This window comes from Melospiza georgiana, chromosome 3 (genome assembly GCF_028018845.1).
Source record: "Melospiza georgiana isolate bMelGeo1 chromosome 3, bMelGeo1.pri, whole genome shotgun sequence".
Taxonomy (NCBI): Eukaryota; Metazoa; Chordata; class Aves; order Passeriformes; family Passerellidae; genus Melospiza; species Melospiza georgiana.
The window spans coordinates 94,756,155-94,777,469 of NC_080432.1; the positions used below are offsets into that span (position 1 = coordinate 94,756,155).

At 41.3% G+C, this 21,315-nt stretch overlaps 1 protein-coding gene across 3 annotated transcripts in view; it reads right to left on the reverse strand.

Annotated features, from left to right (window-relative positions):
• The window catches only part of COLEC11 (collectin subfamily member 11), a 44,309-nt gene that overhangs the window by 12,897 nt on the left and 10,097 nt on the right, over positions 1-21,315 (reverse strand). For all 3 annotated transcript variants that reach the window (XM_058020026.1, XM_058020025.1, XM_058020024.1), the window contains exons 2-3: positions 7,044-7,199; positions 1,381-1,452 (exon numbers count right to left, since the gene is read on the reverse strand). In XM_058020026.1, the coding sequence (XP_057876009.1) occupies positions 1,381-1,452; positions 7,044-7,173 (202 nt within the window). In that variant the 5' untranslated portion in view covers positions 7,174-7,199. The remainder of the gene's footprint in view (positions 1-1,380; positions 1,453-7,043; positions 7,200-21,315) is intronic.

Here is a 21,315-nt window from a genome sequence, read left to right on the forward strand (position 1 = left end):
ATAATGGATCATGCATCATCACAAGGAAGTATAAATTATCTCTATAGTTGCTTTGAAAGAAAGATTGCAAACTCAGTTCAGTAAAAGCTAACTCTAACCTTCTAATGACAGGGATGTCAATCTTTAATTTCAATATTGAAATCAAAGGATTTGACTCCTGCTAATTTCAACCTTTCAGAATACAAACCTCCTGGAAAACTTATGAAGGTCAAATTTCCTCCTTTCTTCAGGAGGAAAACAAATGTGAAAAAACAGAATTTCCTGCAAGACAGTGCTATGTTTTCCTCAGCTGCATAACTGAATACTGCTGAGCACCATTCTTCTCAAGACTTCAAAATATTTTTGAACTACAATGCAAACAAATTTATCACCATTTCACCATATCCAAAAAATGTGGGAACACTCATGTTCATCTTTGCCTATTATGGCTTACTGCGTTCCCTCAATGGTTTTAATTAAGATGTTGTGAGTGTTCAAATTCACAAAAAAAGAAACAAGAAAATTGAGCCTTGTGAATTTTTCCCCTCTGATCTGAGGTTTTCATTTGCAGAAGGCAAATTATGAAGGAGATATTATGATGCCTTTCTTCACAGAGACCTTTTTAAAAAACTGAGATTTTTTTTTTATTTCCAAAATATATCTTTTTAACCAGAAAAAAATACTTAGTCTACAAAGAGTGCATATAGTTGTACTGGTTTTGGCTAAATTAAATTAAGTTAATTTTTATCATTGTAGCTCTGAGGGTGCTATATTTGGGACGTGTGACCAAAGCAATGTTGATAACACAGAAACATTCATTATTGCTGAACAGTGTTTGCACAGAGTTAAGGCATTTTCTCCTTGTCACCCCACCCCACCAGTGAGGAGTCTGAGAGTGCACAAGGAGCTGGGAGGGAACAAAGCCAGGACAGCTGACCCAAGGGAAATTTCCCAATGTGCTCAGTATGTAAAGCTGGGGGAAGAAGGAGGAACAGGAGGACATTTGGAGTGATGGTGTTTGTCTTCCCAGGTCACATCATGTGTGATGGGGCCCAGCTCTCCTGGGGATGGCTGAACACTGAATTCATTCCTAGTTATGCTTTGCTTGTGTGCATGTGGCCTTTGCTTTCCCTATTAAATTGTCTTTATCCCAACCCATGGTTTTTTCACTTTTACCCTTCTGATTCTCTCCCCCATCCAAACCAGGGGATGTGACTGAGTGGTTACATGGGGCTGAGCTGTTGGCTGGGGTTAAACCACAACAGCACTAAGCAGAAATGGCCAAGGATGAATGGCCAAGGTCACCCAGTTAAGGGAGCAAGGACCCCCATTCTCATCATCTCACAGGAAAAAGCAGCATTTTCTCAGGAATGACTTCCAAAATATCTTAACCAAAGTTACCTTTTTCTCCTGGAGGTCCAACTCTGCCTGGACGACCTGGAGCACCTTTCTCCCCCTTTTCTCCAGCCTCCCCTGTTGATACAAAAGTAAATAAAAAGAAGAATCATATTAAACCAGGACTATTTTCTGTTAGCAGCCGTGACAAGAATGCCATTCTCTCCAGTGAAAAAAATAGAAGCAGATGTGATCTGATTTAACAGCTTTGCTTGACTGACAGAAAACAGATTTTTCTTCAATTGATGCAGACACTGTAAAACCCTGTCAATACATTACTGAAGTCTCATACAACAGGTCTAGTTTTGTGGATGTTACTTATATCACTGACCTTCAAAAAGCCAACAGCACAATTCACTTAAGCAGAAGCTTCAGAATCAGCCCCCAGCTTAGCTCAAAAACTTCTGTGTTCACCAAACTCTTTCCAAGGCTCTGCTAAGGACGTCTTTAAGTCTCAAGTGAAAATGGCTTAAGTATGACCTCAAATTAAAAGAAAAAAATGCCATTTTTGAGGCCTATAAGAAAGCACTGCTACATCCATCATTAGAGGGCCATTTTTAAGCATGAAAGCATTAACTCCCTACTTCATATCCCCAGTTATATACTGTGCTTTTTAATCTCTGAAGTATGAACCACTATGTAGTGTATTTACATGCACATAGCTTGTGGTGCATCATTATATTCAGGATATTTAAACATCACTTTCTGTAAAAAGTATTTGTCTCCCTGGTGCCTTACATTAAAAATTTGGGGATGCTTAGCTTGTTTTGCCCACTAAAGCTACACTACCACTGTAGTCTGCCATTGGCATAAAATTAAAATCTTTGACAAACAGAAGGTTAAAGAATTATTTATACAGCCACCTTGACAAAACAAGATTTGTATGAGGAAGGAGAAGAAAGTTCTATGGCTTCCACAGAAAATAAAGTGTTGGTATGTAAAATCCAGAGTTAGCACAGCACATATGATGTCCCAACACTGTTTTTCTATGGAAGAGAGTGAGCATTAGCTGCTCTCCAGGAAGGTGATGGGAGCACCACAGCAGGAAAGTCAGCGGTCATCATGCAGCCCAAAAGCCCAGCTCTCTGGCATAGCTGGCAGCTGTGGTTCAGAGAGGAGTCACAGAGATGACATGTAAAAACATGTCACACCATGGCAAATTTCAAATAATCAGCCTCCAGCTCTCTTTCCAAATCTCTCTCTATATTGTAGACCTAGGTGGCTGTGAGCTGAACTCAGCCCTCCATCTGTTATATTTTCATTCTTCAGGCTGCTCCAGACCATCTTCCCTGCCTTCAGACATGCAAAAATAGGCCATTCTCTGACCTTAATGAGGACAAACTTCACATAACCCCCAGTGAATAATATTGTTAGTATGAAACAGGCTATAATTTGGCACATTTGGGAACGTCACATTTTTATTATCAAGTAACCAATAGGCTTTGTATGATTGCCTTTCACCCCTCAGGGCTGGTTATGAGTTCTTTGCTTCCCAAAGATAAATCCTGGCAATGACTTTCCCTTGCTCTCTGGAGGCTGAGAGCAGGCTATTACAGCCTATTGCTTTACACGTTCTTCAGAGTGAAAGCTGTGCATTAGGGATCAATAAAATAGATCACTCTTGCTTCAGGCCATTACACTTGCCTGCATTTATTCTTATAATACGATGACACTGCATTCCTTAGTGTGGGTGTTTCAAAAACTTTCTCCAGGAGGAGATTGCTCAGTTACAGGCCCAGCTACAGACCAGTTTGCATTTTTTTCTTATCAGCTGTTTTAAGGAGCAGGACCTTGGCCAAGCGGGACTGCTCAGTGGTATAGCACAGCTTTGCCTTGTCTAAGTCCCTATTCTTGCTGGTTGTACCCTGGGCATTGTGCAAATTGAGGAAGTAAAGCCTGTGCAGGTGTCATGGGCAACAGAACAGTTTTCTGTCAAGAAAATCAATTTAATTTTTCACCAATAAACAATATTTAACTTCTTGATTCATGAAATAAAGAAAGACACCCCTGTGCCTCCTTCCTGGTCTCCAGTCCCTCAATCTACAGCCAAGTCTCTCCAGAGCAGGAGGCTGGGATCTGTGCATTATGGTCCCTACCTGACTGGTCTGTTGTGGCCTCTTGCACCAGCCACAGTCCCTTAGCACTTGCACTTCTTGCATCCCTCCCTGGATATTTGCTCCAGCCCCACTGCAGGGAACTCTCCTTGTCAGCACCCTGCAGCATTGTCTATGCAGCTGAGATAGGGTGAGATGTAATCAGTAGTGCTCCACAGTGCTGAGATGCCCCATACTCCTAAAATAAACTTAGCCCTGCCAAACTATGTGAGCTATTAAGCATTCCTGTTAGGTGATATCTTCTTTCCATTACTCATAGTCCCCATGTGAGTGGATGCACCAAGTGTGAGTGTAAAGAAATTGGGTTTTTTAACATAACATTATTTTTTTATGTATTGATTGTCATTAAGACTATTAAGACAACTATTGATTTGGACTCTAGAAGGGAGACAAAACAAGACGGCAAGCTGAGAATTTAAGCTCTGAAGGACTGTTCTGTGTTATTTTGTTTCTCCACAATAGTAGTAACTTCAATATCATGTGCCTATCAAAAGAAATTGGACTTTAGGAAGAATATGAGTGAGCTGTGTAGTTAGGCTTCATCATCCATTGCTTTTTCACACACAGCACAGTTTTCTTATTGTTAATATTGCTGGCTTACTAAAACATGGTTCAGTCTGCTGTCTGCATTCTCACACCCATGGTTTTCCCCTTACACTTTTCATCTCACTCCTTTACACTCTTGAATTAAAAAAATAACTAACCCACCAAAAACCTCCCCCCCTAAAAAAACACACCAAAACGACTACAAAAAAGAAAGAAAGCAAAATAATCCACAAAAAAATCAAACCAAAACAACATTACCCCAAATATACAAAAAAAACCAAAACCAAACCAACCAACCAACCAAAAAAAAATCTAAACAAAACCTAACCAAACCAAACCAAAAAAACACCAAAACACCAACCAGCAAAACCTGTCCCTAAGACCTAAACTGCTGACTATAATCTCATTTGTGCTTTTACTATTCTTGGCGTCTTTAGTCGCTTTCTTCCTCATTTATTTCCACTTCCATTCTCATCTCATGCCCCTTCTGATTTTCTCTTTTACTCTGTAAGATCTTAATTGATTTTGTTTCATTTTACATTTATTTAGTTTCCAGTCTCTCCACTCAGTCTGATTCTTGAACTCTTCTTCCTTTGTTTTTCCCCATTATCTCTTTCTGTTCTTCTAAAATTCCTCCTTTGTGCTCCCCTGCTTCTGTGTACTTTTCCCTGATGACTTTCTCCTTCATCACCCCATTTGGGCTCCACTTTTTGCACCACCCCTTAAATGCCTCTCCTCTGCCATTCACATATCCCATGGTCTCCCTAATTTTTTGCTTTTTTTCCCTGCACCTGTTTTTCCCGTATTCTGACAGAGCCATGCCCAGCAGCAGTGTGGAACCCTATTTCTCCACCACTGGAGATGTTGCTGGCAGCCCAGGCAAGGAGGAGGAGATGGTGTAGATCTAAAAGCTGCAGTGAGCAAATCCTGACGCATGGCAGCTGAATTTGGGCACGTGGCCACACGTGTGCTCAGTTTAAAGGAAGCCTTGGCCAGTGAGATGGGTTGGAGTTGTGCCAGGGGGGGACAGCAGCATCTCATCACCACCTCTCTGAGCCAGTCCCCTGACAGCATAGTTGGAGCCCTGAAAGCTTTTTAGGGATTTCACATTAACTAGGTCTGTATCAGGTCATTTTGTGCTTCACTGAATTTGTACATCAATCTCTCTTTACAAGGCTTATATCTTATGAAATTGAGTGAAATCATTAACACACAGTGGCTTTCAGGCCTCTCCCTGGTTTCCAGGCTCAGAATTGTCATCTGCCAAAGGGTCCTGCCAGTTTACACACTTTAAAAACCTCTGCTGCACAACATCATCATCATCATCATAATTCTTGCATTACAATGCATAAGTAATAATAGATGCTAATTTTGACTGATTACAAAAATAAAAAAATCAATGCAAAGAAGTCAAAAAACTCATCCTGTCAAGTTTTTTGATACAAAATATATTTTCAGACCTTAGGGCTGTGAAATCTCAGCCTTTGACTGATCTTTCATGCAAATTTGGACAACATATATTTAATTTGGTTGTGTTGTCCTCTGTAAGTCACTTTTACACAGTAAATTTATCAAACAAATTAAACAACTTTACTGAAGCCTTAGTTAAACCTCAGAAGACCTGGATATAGTGTTGCTCTCTCTAACAAGAACATCTGCAGAAGGTCTACATATTATTAAGATCAAAAGTCACTTATTGAATTGAAAAGTAAAGAACGGCTTTTGGCTGAGTTCAGGCATCCAAAGCTGCATTAATAACAATAATAACAATAACAATAATAATACTAGACAAAACAATAATAAATATTAAGCAATGGACATATTCTTAAAGCAAATTAGCTAAGCACAGCCCACATCCCTGCAGGCCAATTCTCTTGGCCCAAGCAGAGAGCAGCCACACACAAATTGGGCAATGCCTGGAGAGGGCAGTTTATCCCCCAGCCAAACCCCTGTCCAAGCTGGGCTCACAATTCAGCTGTGTGAATAATTTAGCTGCAGAACAGAACTGAGCCTCACCCTTCCCAATCAGTTAACCACAACAGGCAATGCCTGCAGTCCACCCTGTGGCTCTCGGGCCAGATTGGTACAGATAAGATTGGTACAGATAAGATTAATGGCAGCAGTTCTGGTTGGGTGGGCTTTGTGACACTACAGAGCATAATTACAAGAAAAACTGAAAGGTTTGTTGTGTGGTTCTTACACAATGCTTTTTTTTTTTTTTTTTTTCATTTTTGATGATAAACTGGTGGTTTTCATGGGGATTTTTTGTCCTTAGTTAAAAAGTATTTCCCCATGTTCAAAAGTGTTATATTTCAACAGAAATGTCAGAGCCTTCACAAGGGGAATTATTGTTATTGACTAAACAGAGCTGGGATTTCAACAACCATAATGGATGTTGTTGCTTTAAAATGCTAATTCTTCCCAGTGGCTGAATTCTTATGCAAAATATATTTTTTCCTATTAAAAGATCAATAATTTATTACACTACCTTGTTTGGGCAAGAGTTTGGGGGCATATTCTACAAAAATGTTGCCTTTTTAAAAAAAAAACTTATAGAAATGCCAAAAACCTAACTAGGTTTGCTTTATTCTAAGAGGTATTTGAGCTTTTAAAAAATCAAAAGAAAACAAACATAAAACAAGAAAATACAAAATAATTCCTATTACATTGCAAAATGGAAATGAAAACCTCTCCAGGTATAAAGTAGGGCCTGATGTTAGTTTTTGGGTATGTGCACCACTGCTCAGTATAAACACAGAGCAACCAGGCAAGGAATAAGAGTAACATGCACTAGTGATCACAAGCAAATCTGGGAAACTGGCATGCATTCTCTGAACCATTTAATTTCACCTTATGGACCTTAAAACTTTTAAGGAGGCTACAAACAGGGGCAAATAAGAGGACAATGAGAGGTACCTTCTTTGTCTCTGTTAAAACTGTCAGTTACACAACTGAGGCTGTTAGAAAAAAAAAATTAATATTTGAATAATGAGTAGGCTTTCACATTACCTTTGAGGCCTGGAACAAGAATCTGAACAGAGCAGGACTCCTCTGCAATGTGTTGAGGATATCCAGATCTTAGCAGTGACAGGAAGGCAAGGCTAATTAGAGTCACCAAGAAAACCAGATCTCTCTTCATAATGAGCACTTACAGGTCACTGACTCCTAAACAAAGGAATGAATAAACAGTTATAAGAATTCCAGAGGCTTTCAACAGTTTCTACAACTACATCCCACTACAAACACAATATATATTTGTGTGCCATAACCCCCACAGCATGAGAAGCACATGTGCTGCTCCTCCAAGCAGGTTATATGTTCCTCAGACACACATGAAACAGGCAGCAGCACATTTAGCAGGTTTTTTTGCTGTTAGACTGGATGGAACAAAGCTCAGGAGAAATTTAATTAAACAAGAATGAGATTAAACAATGCCAATAATAGGCAATTCTGTGTGCATGATTTCTGAAGGTGATTGAAGGATTTCTGTGCGTGATTGGAAGCAGCTATCTGGAAAGGTGGAAGGAGATAATGCAGCATGTAGGCTTAGAATCACAGAATTGCTTAGGATGGAAAAGACCTCTAAGATCATCAGCCAATCATTAACCCAGGACTGCCAAGTCTGTCCCTAAGCCATGTCCCCAGGTGCCACATCTACATGTCTCTGCAATATGTCCAGGGCTTGTGACTCAACCACTTCCCTGGGCAGCCTATTCCAGTGCTTGTCAACCATCTTCATGAAGTAATTTTTTCCTATATACAATCTAAACTCCCTCTTGCACAACTTGAGGCCATTTCCTCTTGTCCATATTTCTTGTAACCCAGGAAAAAGGACCATCTCCATCCTGGCTACAACCTCCTCTCAAGTAATTGTAAAGAGCAATAAGGTCTCCCTTGCATCTAAACCCCACTCCTCACAGGACTTATGCTCCAGATGCTTCACCAGCTCTGTTGCCCATCTCTGGGCATCCTCCAGCACCTCCATGTCCTTCTTGCAGTGAGGGACCCAGAACTGAACACAGCATTTGAGGTGTAAACTCACCAGTGCCAAGTACAGGGGGAAATCACTGCCCTGTTCCTGCTGGCCACACCATTGCTGATAAAGGGCAGGACATCTTGGGCCTTCTTGGCCACCTGGCCTTGCCCTGAAAGTTGTCAGTACTTAGAGTGGATACTGCTCTAAAGAGGCAATTCAGTAACAGATGAACCAACTCAAAGGCCTAAAAATTCACTTCCCATCTACCTGAGCACTGGAATTGTGCCCAGGCAAATTGTCTGATACAATAGCCCTCATATAAGGCATTGAGGGTGGAAGGCAGGTAATATTTCACTGTATCACTCAATAAAGTTGAATCAGAGTCTTCAATAACTCCTGAAGAGAATCACCTTTAAAACACATCCTAGTCAAAGCTGACAAGTGAAATGGCTTGCCTGAAATTAGGCTGTGAAGAGATGTCCCAGAAAACAACCATACAGAAATGGAGTTTGTGTGAAAAGACTGTAAAAAACAGTATTTAGGAGGCCTGTAAAAATACTTTGACAAAAATGTTATTTATGTATTTCTGATATATTTTTCATGTCCGTCCTTAATCAGAGCTCAGAAACACACAAATAAGCTGAAAGTCATAACAGGTTTTTTATCATCTTTTATAGCCACCATAAGAGCATGTGCATTTTACATCTGGAGCAAGAAGATTGGGCTACATTAATTTCCACTCCCTGAATCTCTTAAAAAATAAGCCAGATAGGATTAGGCACAGGTGTGGGACCAGTATGTGTGTTTGTGTGCCTCAACATGCTGGGGATCTAGGAGAGCAGAACTGTTATTTTTGGGATGGCCTGAAGCTATTAACTGGCATAAAGGATGTCATAGCAGCAAGGCCAAGCAGATGATTTTGGAGTTGGGGGAATAAATTGTCCCTCTGAATTACTGTCCAGTCTGTGCTTCCATTATCCCCTAGGAGACCATAGCAAGGGAATCTGATGGGAGCAGACCTTGTCTCCTTCTTCATGTGTGGAGGGCATTGCATGAGTTACAGGCCAGGTTTCTGTGCTTCACAACTCCTTTGCTACACCACCTGTTCTACATCCAATTGAGGGACAGGGGGTTGCCACAATACACCCCTAAGTTCTTGCTGATCATCCAGATCTGGTGCAAAGACTTGTATATGCTTGTGAGTCCCTTTTGACCCAAATCTTTTCCCCAGGTTTCTTTCCAAAGGAGAGAGACCTGCAGCTGGAGGACCACACCTTAAAAGATGGCTATCTATGCTTTGAGCTGGGAAGAGCTGTTGGGTCAAGAGATCTCAATACAGTCATAGTCTGATGGGCTACAGTAGGCCAGGAAACCCTAGGGAAAAGCTTATCCTGGATAATGTTGGGTAATTTTCCCATGGGGCAAGGGAGGAACAGGGACTATCTGAGGTTTTCCACAACCTGCCATGCAGTCCTATAATGGGTCAGGCATAAGCTGCTTCATAGACAAGCTTTGCCAACCAGAAGGAATACCTAGGAGAGTGTGGAACTGCTGCTCAAATATTCAGGCCATGGTAAGTTTTGTTACAATTGCAGCAATTATCACTTGAGGCTTCTCAGGAGTACAGGGCAAAATTGACTTTTGCCACTCAAGGATGAGGAACAGGAGCTAGAGGAGAAGGTACACCACAAAGACATGCATGGATCTGTTAGAATGCGTCCACTGGAGGGACACAAAGATGATCAGAGGGCTGGACCACCTCTCCTACAAAAACAGGCTGAGAGAGTTGGGGCTGTTCGGCCTGGATGATGCCTTAAGTTTTAGCTTTCATATTTTTCAGATTCTGTGCTGCCTTAATCTGCAACTCTGAACATCATATGAAGTGTTAGCCAGTTCACTTCACAAGGTAGTTAGACAAAACAATCCTTTTCCAGGAGATCACCTGGTCACCAGGCTGCAGGACATCCCACCTTTTTTATCTAGTGGGAGCACTTCAGGATTCAGAAGATCAGACAACGAAGCTTTCAAGCCAAGTGGTTCAGATACCCAGCTGAAAGCCTGGAAATTAGGCCGTTTCAGCATGAGCACCTGGCAGACTGGTGATAAGGATTCTTGATGGACAAATTGGAGAGTGGAATGAAATGGTCTGAGAGGGAAGAAGAAATTGAAATTACAGTGGTGCTCCTGTGTCTGCATTAGTGAATAAAAGGCAACATCATCTCCTCTGTCTGCATTTTATGAGGATTCAGATGTATCCAGACTCCAACTGAAAGATCAAAGGCTCCAGGTATGTTAAATATTAATCTGCTTTTGCAAACTCCTGCACAGCTCAGAGATGAGACAGACACGGAGCAGCAGAGAACTGTCAAGGCTGCTCCTTGGCTCTGCTCAGCAGCCACACATGAAGGATTTTCTGAGGAAAACAAAATCTCCCACAAAGCTTCAGCACATTCCCTGCTGTCTGCTACTGGGCTTACATGTCCCAGAGACAGACGGGATACAACCCCACCTACCGCATATTAACTCAGCTCACAGAGGAAATGGACTTGTTCTAGAAAAAGAAGATTCTTTAGTGTCATTCAGGTAACAACACCCAGATCCATAAGAATATTCAGGGAAATTACCTTGGTCTGAGAAGAGCCACTAACAGAAGTAATGTCTGAGGAGGTTGCATATTAAAAACTCTCTAGAATCTGTGGTTGCAGTAAAGAAACACATTAATAGTAGAAATCAAGGCAAAAGCACTTTGTATATCACTTTCTCCATCTCTCCCTTCTTTCAAAAGAAACCTTCTGCAGCTACAATTTCTTTCTCTGATTGAAAAAACAGTTTGGTCTCCAGGTATGTGCTACAGCAGACACTTTCACTTTAAAATCCTAGAAAATTTCTTGTCTTTCTGACCTACTTTCAAGCCCTTTCAGACCTAGATGCATAAAGTCATTTAAGAAAACTAAATCTCACTGAAACTGGTCCTCAGATAAAGGAGGACCAGCCTGTTTTTTCAAACACTGTTTTGGCCCTGGTATTTGAAGTACCTTCAGCATTGGTAAAATCAATGCCAGAGAGAAACCTAGACATGTTCAGCACTTGTAAAAGTATGAATATTTTCTCACTGCCGATGCAGGGGTCAGAAGTCAAATTTATGGCCATTTACAGTGGTCATTAAATCAGTGAAAGCTGAAAGTATTGGAAAAAATAGGAGAAGCAAAAGGCAGCACTTACTTAAAAAAATAAAAAATAATAAAGTGCCTCATTTTCCATCAGAAATGAAAGCATATCAATGCAACCAGCACAATAATTTCAAAACAACTTTTGAGACCTCTCAGCTTTAGGAAATCTGCCTCAGTCACCAAAAGAGAAGAGGTTTCTCAAGCCAAGCTTCAAATGACAAGTCCTTGAGAGGTCACTGGAGAATCCCAAAGGCCCCACAGGCTCGCTCAAAACCCTGCAGGACCAGCCAGGCCAGCTGGCACTCACTGAGTTCCCACACTTCCCTCCAACTCTGGGGGATGGAAAGCTTGGAGATCACTTGAGCCAGCTAATGCCTCATGCATGAAGTCCCTGTATCTGCCAGTGGCTCCAAAAGTGCCAGTGGCTAATTCTATGCCATTATTTTGGACTTAGAAGAAACAGATGATCTGCCAAGATGAAACTTAATGGATGAAAAATGCAGAAGACAAGTGATGCTTGCTGGCATTAATGCTCAGCCAGCCAATAGCTACAGAGTAACTCTAATCTTCTGTATAATCCTATAGGACTCATCTTTGAGCTGATTTTATTTCACTGAGTAGTTTTCACATTATGATATGTCTTTTGCTGTAATTTTAAAAACTATACTTCATTCTCAGTTATCTGAGCTGAATTATCTATATTCTGAATTGAGTATACTTCTGGTACAGACACAGAAATCTGCAGAACCACAGCCACATTTGGTGAGTGACCTTCCCAAGCTGGTTTGAGTCAGCACTACAGACACAGCAATAACTTTCAACAGTTTTCACTCCCTGACTTTTCAAGTCCTTGTCATCCACATCTCAACACCTCCCTGGCAGAACTCTCTGGCAGCTCACGTATCTTCAAGCCACCTGCAGGCCCTAAGCTGAATTCTAGGAGATGCAACACATGCCCACAAAATCATGCCCACAAAATAGCAGGCTGTAACACAGTCTCCATGCTATTTCAAACATCTTGAACAGATAAAAGACCAAAAAATAAATTAAGTCCCAGGGCTGCCTCCAGTGCCCACCTCAGACCAGGGACAGGTTTCTGGGGGGAGTGGGGAGGAGCAGAAGGGACAAGCCTCCAGCACTGTTGGCACAAGCTGCATTTCACCCCTTGGCCCAAGGGATGTGGATCATTCCCTGGGGAAGAAGCCTTTCACACTGGAGATGAAACCTGTGTCACTGACCTCATCTTTCTCCATTACAGCCTTATTAATCTTCCTAACCTACAGATGATTTGTGTAGCTAGGCTTTTACTTTATCTAAGCATTTTCTCATTTGTCCTCTCAGTTCCCTTGCACATTACCTTGGGTAATCAAACGTTTGCCATTTAGCTGGACTATAAAAATCAGAATCAATTACAAAGCTGCTTAAACATTGGGTGATCATTATCCTAACATTGCAATGCTCTCAAGTTAAATCCTACGTGTTGATTTAAAGGTTAAAGCAATGGACTTGAAAGACTGAAAAAACTCCCTAAATATTAATAGTGTAGAATTGCAAAAATGAGGACCATAACTGCCGTGGATACCAAGCCTCTGTGAAATCTATGGGGCATGGAGTAGCATAAAGCAGAGACATAACACATTTCAGCTCCTGATGATGCTGAAGAACAGCAAGATTTGCTGTAGAGGACAAAAGAGTGAGTCCAAGCTGATGGGAAGCTGCTGGCATTACCTACAAAGCAAACTGATACTAAGTCCTTGGTTACTCCCCAAAGTACACTTAACACTGGCACAATAGAGCCATTTCCTCACACAATGTTTGTGAGGTGTAAGGTATCATTAGTTTGTCAACATAGATGCCCTTATCAGATGTAGATAGTCTCATTTTTCATCAAGAAGAATGTTTTGTAAAATTGGGACAAATTTCATCCTGATGTTGTTCTGCTGAAGTCAATAAGTTGATGTTAGAATTAACTTACTGTCATTTGTACTGAAAGTGTAAAAATGAGGCTTCAGCAAGAGTGAGATAAAGTAGTGCCAGAAAAGAGCAAGTTTTCAAAACTTTTACTCAAGGGAGATGAGACCTGAGTGCAAAATTTTTCACAATAGTTCTCTATGGATTTTTAGACAATCTATGGATTTTTTGTAGAAAATAACACTCAAGTAAATTTTTGTTTTTATGTAAATTGGTGGTCAGAGACAACTAGAAATACTAAACAGAATTTCTCATGCAATGTTTCAGTCAAAGTCTCGACTAGATTACAAGATCTCTTCTGCCTTCAGCTATATTTTACAAAACTAGTTTGTGATTTTGGCTGCCATCACTGTTATATGTCAGATCAAATTTTTTGTATTCTCAACCACAAACAAACAAGCAAACAAACTAGTGTACAGGGTTCTAATTTAACTATCAATTCTTCTAAAACAGGGGTCTAAAATGTCTCTGTTCATTTCCACTCCTACAAAGCAGTTACATGAGAACTTCATACTATCCCCACACAGTTATCTATAAGAAATAAAAACCCAAGGATTCACCAAGAATCAGTGAATGACGTGGATAATGCTGCAGGGAACATTTCTGTACATGAATAAATACATCCTATGAACATATGCATTTGTAATTTTATTTATGAAGCTTTAAGGCATTGCTTTTCAGCCCTTCCCATCCACAGAGGCATGGGACTAGCTGCAGAAGTTGGGATATCTGTGCAATATTATTCCCACTTACACTTTGCAACAAGTTCTCACTCTTGAGGTGTTTGGAAGCTTTCCTAGGTGGGCCTGACCATTATGTTCTTGAGGGCACTGGACAGGCTCAAAAGGCAAACTCACCCTGGGAGGGAGCTGTCCCAGTCCAGCAGTTCCATTCTGGGAGGTGCAGAGAAGAGACAGAAATCTATCAAGGCCCCATCCAATCATCCCAGCCATGCCAGCAGTGGCACCTGCCTTTTGCACAACAGAAATGCCATTCAAGTATTGATCCAAAGGGTGGGAAGTAACAACTATGGAAGATCCTTAACTTAAAAGGATTGAAACACACAGCTCCAGCTCCCCAAGAGAGTAATTGCTCACATTGAATGGACACAACAAGTGAAATTAGACTACACTCAGGCATGCTACATTAAAGGATGAAAGGAAGCAGAGAAAAAGCCTGATGACAAAGCCAGATCAAGCCTATTGGTAGGACACTACACTAAACTGGCTAAAATGAGTTTTCTGATTTCTGTTTTTGTGGCCCACAACTGAATCACATACAAACACATGGACAGGTCAGGAATATCCAGAAAGAAGACAAAATCTAAGAAAAGCAGGTTTTGAGATTAAAGGAAGAATAAAAACAAAAGACAAACCATAGAATATAGACTACTAGCAGACATACAGGAAAAGGGAAAAATTAGACATCTGACCAGAGAAAGGACAGAGGAGCAGTGGCACCATACCAGAGGGTGAGGGGACAGGAAAAAGGTTTGCTTTTGGTTGTCACAATAACCTACTCCTCACTGAGGAGAAAAAACAAGAGCTGACCCCCTTTTCTCACACATTAGATAAGTGACAACTGCAATTAAAGGAGGTTCAAAGAACAAAGGGAAGCCACTTGAACTGCTTCCCAGTTCTTCCCAATGCTTCAAGTATGACACCTCAAAAAGTGAACCATAAGACAGAGCACAGCTGCCATTAGCAGATGCCCATTTATCAGGACAACTCTGCTTAGGTCCAGACCTCAAGCTAGCAGAGATTAGTTTTAAACAGACCCTTAGAGGGGACTTAATTGTTCTGGCTTAGGTGGTCAGTCTGAGAAAAACATCCTGAACACTGTGTAGCCAAGTCAGAGAAAGGCACCTTGGCACAGGGATTCATTTCATCTCAATACAGAAAATTGACTCTGGAGGTACCTGTTCACTGCTGAGTATCACTAGTTCAGCCTTGCAGGTATGTAAAGTTAGGTGAGAGGTGTCCCATCACTGCAAATTAGCTAAGTCAGTTTACAGGAGGGTTAACAGCAGCCTGGCTTCCTGCTGCAGTCACACATCAGCCTGCCCTTCTCTGTACTGTCACCAAGGCCAGCTGACCCCAGCTAGCACAGGCTGCTATTCCAGCAGTAAGATATCCTCTGCTTGTAATGTTGTTTTTTAGTTGATTTAATTCCTTGGTTCCTGGCAAGGATAAAATGGCCATAATTCCTGTGAAAAATTATGCCAGCCAAGGAAAGGAATGCCCTTGGCAGCAGCTGAGATGGCCTTCAGTGTGTTACAAAACTGTGCCACTGCATGCCAGCAGCATACAGAAAACAGGAAGATACATAAGTGAAAGAATTCAAGGGACTAAATTACCAGGAAAAACAAACAAATAAACAAACTACAAAACCACAAAACCAAACCAAAACAACAAACAAAACCAAACAAACACACAAACAACAACAAAACAAACAAAAAACCTACAAGAAAACCCACAAAAAAAAAGCCCCACCAAAAACCAAAAAAGAACCCTGCACATTAATGAGAGTGGGAACATTTTAAAAGAAGGAAAGATATGGCAAAATACTAGGCTGCAATGGAATATAATAACCAGTAAAAGATACAGAACATAGGAAACACAACAACATCAGGCGTTTTGTAATAGCATGCAAGCCACCAAGAGTTATGGAAAGGATCCAAGAATGTTATCCTCAAATGACAAGGACATATTTCTTGTAGTGATATCCTCAATATAACAAAACACTGTGGCAAGATGATCAAAATCTTGCATTTGAACTGGGGCAGTGTCAATGCTATTTCAACAAAAGGTTGTTTTTACTTTCAGGCTGAGAGCCAACTAACACTCTACATGTGATCCTGTGTGATTCTACACGTGACTACATCAGTGGACAAGGGAAGGGCTACAGATGTCATTTCTTTCTTGAGGTGTTTGGAAGTCTTCTCTTTCTGTCTTTCTCTTCTGTAAAGCCTTTCACATGGTGCCCCATGTGAACAACATCTTCTCTCTAAATTGGAGAGATATGGATTTGATGGGTGGAGTGTTAGATGGACAAGAAAGTGGTTGGACAATCACATCTTGAGGGTGGTGGCCAACAGCCCAGTGTCCTGATGGACATCAGTGATAAGTCATGTCCCTCAGGGGTCTGTATTGGAACCAATGTAATTAATATCATCATTAGTAACATGGATGAAGGGATTGAGTGCACTGCAGAAGACACCAAGCTGTGGTGCAGTGACACTCCTGAAGGAGAGGATGCCATCCAGAGGGACCTGGACAAGCTGGAGAAGTGGCCCATGGGAATCTCATGAGGTTTAACAAGACCAAGTGCAAGGTGCTGCACCTGGGTCAGGGCAAGCCCCAGCATCAGCACAGGCTGGGGATGAGCAGATCCAGAGCAGCCCTGCTGAGAAGGATTTGGGGGTGTGAGGGGGTGAGAGGCTGGACATGGCCCAGCCATGTGCCCTCACAGCCTGGAGAGCCAAACGTGCCCTGGGCTGCATCAGAGGCAGCGTGGGGAGGGGATTCTGCCCCTCTGCTCTGCCCTGCTGAGACCCCACCTGCAGGGCTGCATCAGCTCTGGGGTCCCAGCACAGGAAGGACATGGAGCTGTGGGAGTGAGTCCAGGGGAGGCCAGCAAGATGATCAGAGGGATGGAGCAGCTCTCCTACAAGGAAAGGCTGAGATATTTGGGATTCCTGGAGTCACCTAATTACAGCCTTCCAGTACCTAAAGGGAGTCTAAAAGAAAGATGTGGAAAGACTTTTTACAAGACTGTATAGTGACAGGACTACAGTGAAATTTAAAGTAGCTTTAGATTAGATACTGGGAAGATATTCTTTACTGTGAGAGTGGGAAGGGACCCCCACAAGGCTGCCCAAGGAAGTTCCCATCCCTGGAAGCGTTCAAGGCCAGACTGGATGAGGCTTTCAGCAACCTCGTCCAATGGAAGATGTCCCTGTCCATGGCAAGGGGGTTGGAACCAGATGATTGTAAAAGTCCCTTCCAATCCAGGCCATTCTATGTTTCTATATCTTCATTGGACGAGTGACAGGTGATCTTGATAGCAACAGTACTACCCAATGTCCTTTTATTCTTAGAGGTCTCACACACCTTTTCAAATACAGATTAAGGAAAGAAGACAAAAGAAAGGGGAACTTATCAAAACTGCCCACATTTATAGAAAATATATGGTTGGTACACAGAAATAGTTGTATAAGCAAAATGCAGTGGGAAAATAAACAGGTTTCTATGTGTCTGATGTGACTTAGTTGAAGCACACAAAAAGGCACTCAATTCTAGACATTAACAAAGTTCTCAGAAGTCAAAGTATTCTTACACTATACTTTGTATTACTATTATACACTAGTATGCCACAGCAGACTTTCACTAATCAGTCTATATCATTGGCAATAGCCATGATCCAGTGTAAAAGCTGTTGCCAAAAGGAACCTAGTGGAAATATCTTTCAGTAGCAAAACCTCCCAGAGCAGCTCTTAGACATGCCACAACACATGCACTCAAAATACTTTATCATGTACAATGCACCGGTTGACAAATATTTTTAAAATTTGAGAAGGAGTACAAGGGATTGCATGCAGTTTGAGATGCTTTTGACAACCTCATCTCATTTTGTAAATCTGAAATATTAATTCAGATGTAAACAGATAGAATGTGAAGAACAGAATTTGCAAGCAAGGGTGTTTATCTGAATCCATATAAAGAAGGTGTTACTTCCCTTAAATGTATATCGTGATGCTTCTGCTACCAAAAGATTCTTGAGGATGACAACCCTCTTAGAAATTTTTTCATTGAAGTTCTTCCATCTAACCAACTGCCCTGAGAGATTTCTGTATTTTAATAATGTACATTTCTAGGGAATAATATAACAAGCTGTGTTAAGTAAGTGATAACTACTGGCATTTCCACTGCTTTGGTACTCAGCAAATTCTCTAACAATAGCCATAGATGTACCTTTCACAAAGCTAGAAAATGACCAGAGGGCAGCTGTGCACCAATTAAGAAGCTGCAGAACAGCTAAGCAATGAGCACTTAAACCTCCACGTTTGTCGGCTCAGAATTTATAGGGCACTTACAGGAGCAAAAACTAATGCTACTGTTGTGCAGTTACGAGTAAAATAAAAGGCTTCAATGGTATTAAAGAGTAAACTGACCTGAAATCCCAACATCCACCATCTGACTTAAGAAAAGGAACAATGAAAACAAAACCAAGACTTGCCACAGTTACTCATTGCTGCCAAAAAGATACAGAGACGTCAGTTCTATACATAACAGAAAGCCCATGTACTCAGTCACTGTAGCTGCAGTGTTTAATGTCATCTTCCCTAGAATCAAGGAACAGTGTGATGCAATCACTTGTACATTAAGTGTAATTAGGCAAATGCATGTTTAAATACAGAGTTGCTGAGGAGACAGTCTGTCAGACTTAGTGGGCTGGCCATGTCTGGAGGCCAGTTGCCCACCAAGTCCCTCTATAGGTTTTGTACAACTGTCATAAAAGTAGAAAACAACAACTGAGAGTTTTTGACACTCCACAATTACATAAAAGGCAACTCTGACATATCATATATCATATATTGGCCTGGGTTGAAAGGGAGCTTAAAGGTCATCTGGTTCCAACCACTTTGCCATGGGCAGGCACCCTTCCCTAGACCAGATTGCTCAGAGCTCCAATCTGGCCTTGAACACTTCCAGGGGTTCAACAATTCCAGGAGCATCCACAATTTCTCTGGGCAGCCAGTTCCAGTGCCTCCCAGTAAAGAATATTTTTCTACTATTTAATTTCAGTTTGAAGCCCTTTCCCCCTGTCCTGTCACTACAGGCCTTTGTAAAAAGTCCCTTACCATCTTTCCTCTAAGTTCCCTTCAGGCACTGGAAGGCTGCAATTTGGTCACACCAAAACCTTCTCTTCTGGCTGAACAAACCCAATTCACAAAGATACTAAACAGCAATGGAAGATAATCTCCAATAAAGAGTTTTTTCAGCACAGCATGGCTCTCACTACATTATCTCATTTAATCTCTACATTAGCTTTAAACTGCAAGTTCATTGCACAGCTAGAGAGAAACACTGCAAGTGTACCTGTAAGTGCTGCTGGCAGATCCAGCACTCTGCAGTCTCCTCAGCATGCACCATCAGTCCTTCTCTTGCTCTTCCACATGTTCTCAGTATCTGTTTCCTTAACATTTCTTGAACATAGCTCCACTCCAGTGAGCCATCAGAGACCTGTTTTCTTATTAACACCGTTCTGACAAAGCTCATTGATATACATTTTTTTTTTCCTACTTAATAAGGGGATTTGTGGGGTTTTTTCTGTTTCCTGTGTGAGGTCTTCATTAGATTCTTGTCTGGTGTTTTTAATTCATTGGCTATTATTACTGTGCCACCTACCAATGCTGGTTCTTTCATATCAAATTTTTTAAAGCTCTTTGTTTTAATTCTCAAAAATTAGATCTCTTACAAAACTCTCTGATGATAACAAAAAGTTCTCTATATAAGTAAAATTAAAATTATAAAATCACTTCTATAATTTTGTCCTTCCAAAGACCAGACTGACCCTGGCATTCAACATCTCATCCATGGTCTCTTGGAGCCCACAGACCATTTCTCTAGAGCTCACTAAAGATGAACAAATGGATACCTGTCAGCAAGTTTAAGTATTTGCTAAAATCATCAACTTGGGTGTCTAAGCTTTTCTTACTGCACATACCAGAGATGGTCAACATCTTGCCTGAGAAGAATAACAAGACACTCTTCTCTCACCTAGCCCATTTCCATCAAGGAAACACACCCAAATCTTTCAGTCTCCTCCAAGCACACCAAATTACTATGTTGGTTAGTTACAAGGGCACCTTTCCAGCAGATGGGAGGTGGAGGTTTGGAGCAGTGCAATGAGCAGCATTTAGACCTCCTACTTCCTGGGTAAGTGGTCCCAAACAGCAGGTTATTATGACACATAATTATAATATTATGTGATATGGGTAGCAGCAGTCTAGTTTTCAAAGAGAACTGTACAAACCATTTTTCTCTGAGTCATTTTTCAAAACCTCTATGCTTGAAGGACAACTCAGCACACAAATTTAAGGTAAGCTTGCACCTTCCAGAACTCTAGCTCCTGCAGCATTTGGCACTAAAGATGGTGAATTGATCCACATCCAGCAGAGAGAATCGTGGAACACCTCTCAGAAGCAATTTTCAGATGGCTGTTGTGGCCATCACACACTTTTCTGACTGTGGTGTCACTTTCTTCAGCCCTTAGCTCTCCTCCACTCACTCCATATTGCACAGCCAGTTCTTGGTTTGGAGTCTGGCATCCAGCTTGGTTTCATGCACGTGCTGTTGGACTGGATCTTTAACAGTCCCTTCCAACATAAACCATTCTATGATTCAGTGCAGAAGAACACCAGTGTAAACCCTAAAACCCCTCACCATTTGTCATACTGCTCTGTCCTGGCCTCCAGGACGCCCTATGGATCTCCTAAACAATCTTCTGACAAATTTTTGAGGGGGCAGCATGCAAAGAGTCACAGAAGGTAAGGATCCTAGTGTCCTATGGAAAAATTAAGAAACTGGTGCACTGATGAAGTGCTTAAGCAGACCAACTTCTGTTCTTTTCTTGACTACAAACATCTTATACAAGGCAAAAGACCCAGGACTAGATTTTTCTGAAGAGCCACTTACATGGGTGAGATGACACCTTGCTGGATTTTCAAAACCACCTCTTTCTAAAGCTTCAGGCTTCTAGTAGGTTATTTTCCTCTTAAGAGTTCTTAAAAAATCTGAACATCCAGCCATGCTCCCTTGCATTTTTCAGTTCCAAATATATAAAATAGAATACTTTCAGTACAAAAGTTGGCAGAAGCATTAACAAAGCCTTAGAAATGTTATTAAATATTTTCTCCCTTGTACAGGTGTTTGCACGGCCAAAAACAACAAAAGGCTTTAAACCTTCTGCTGACACTCTCTTGAAGGGCCCTACTCTCATGGCTGAAAACCAGGATGGCCTGTGGCTCGTGCAAACCAGAAGGAAACAATGAGATTTTAACAATCTGCCAACTAGTTATCAACCAGCTGATGCCTTATGAGCCCAGCCTGTGCCTCTTTTACGAGACTTACTTTTCCAAAATACACCCTAACACTCCTTT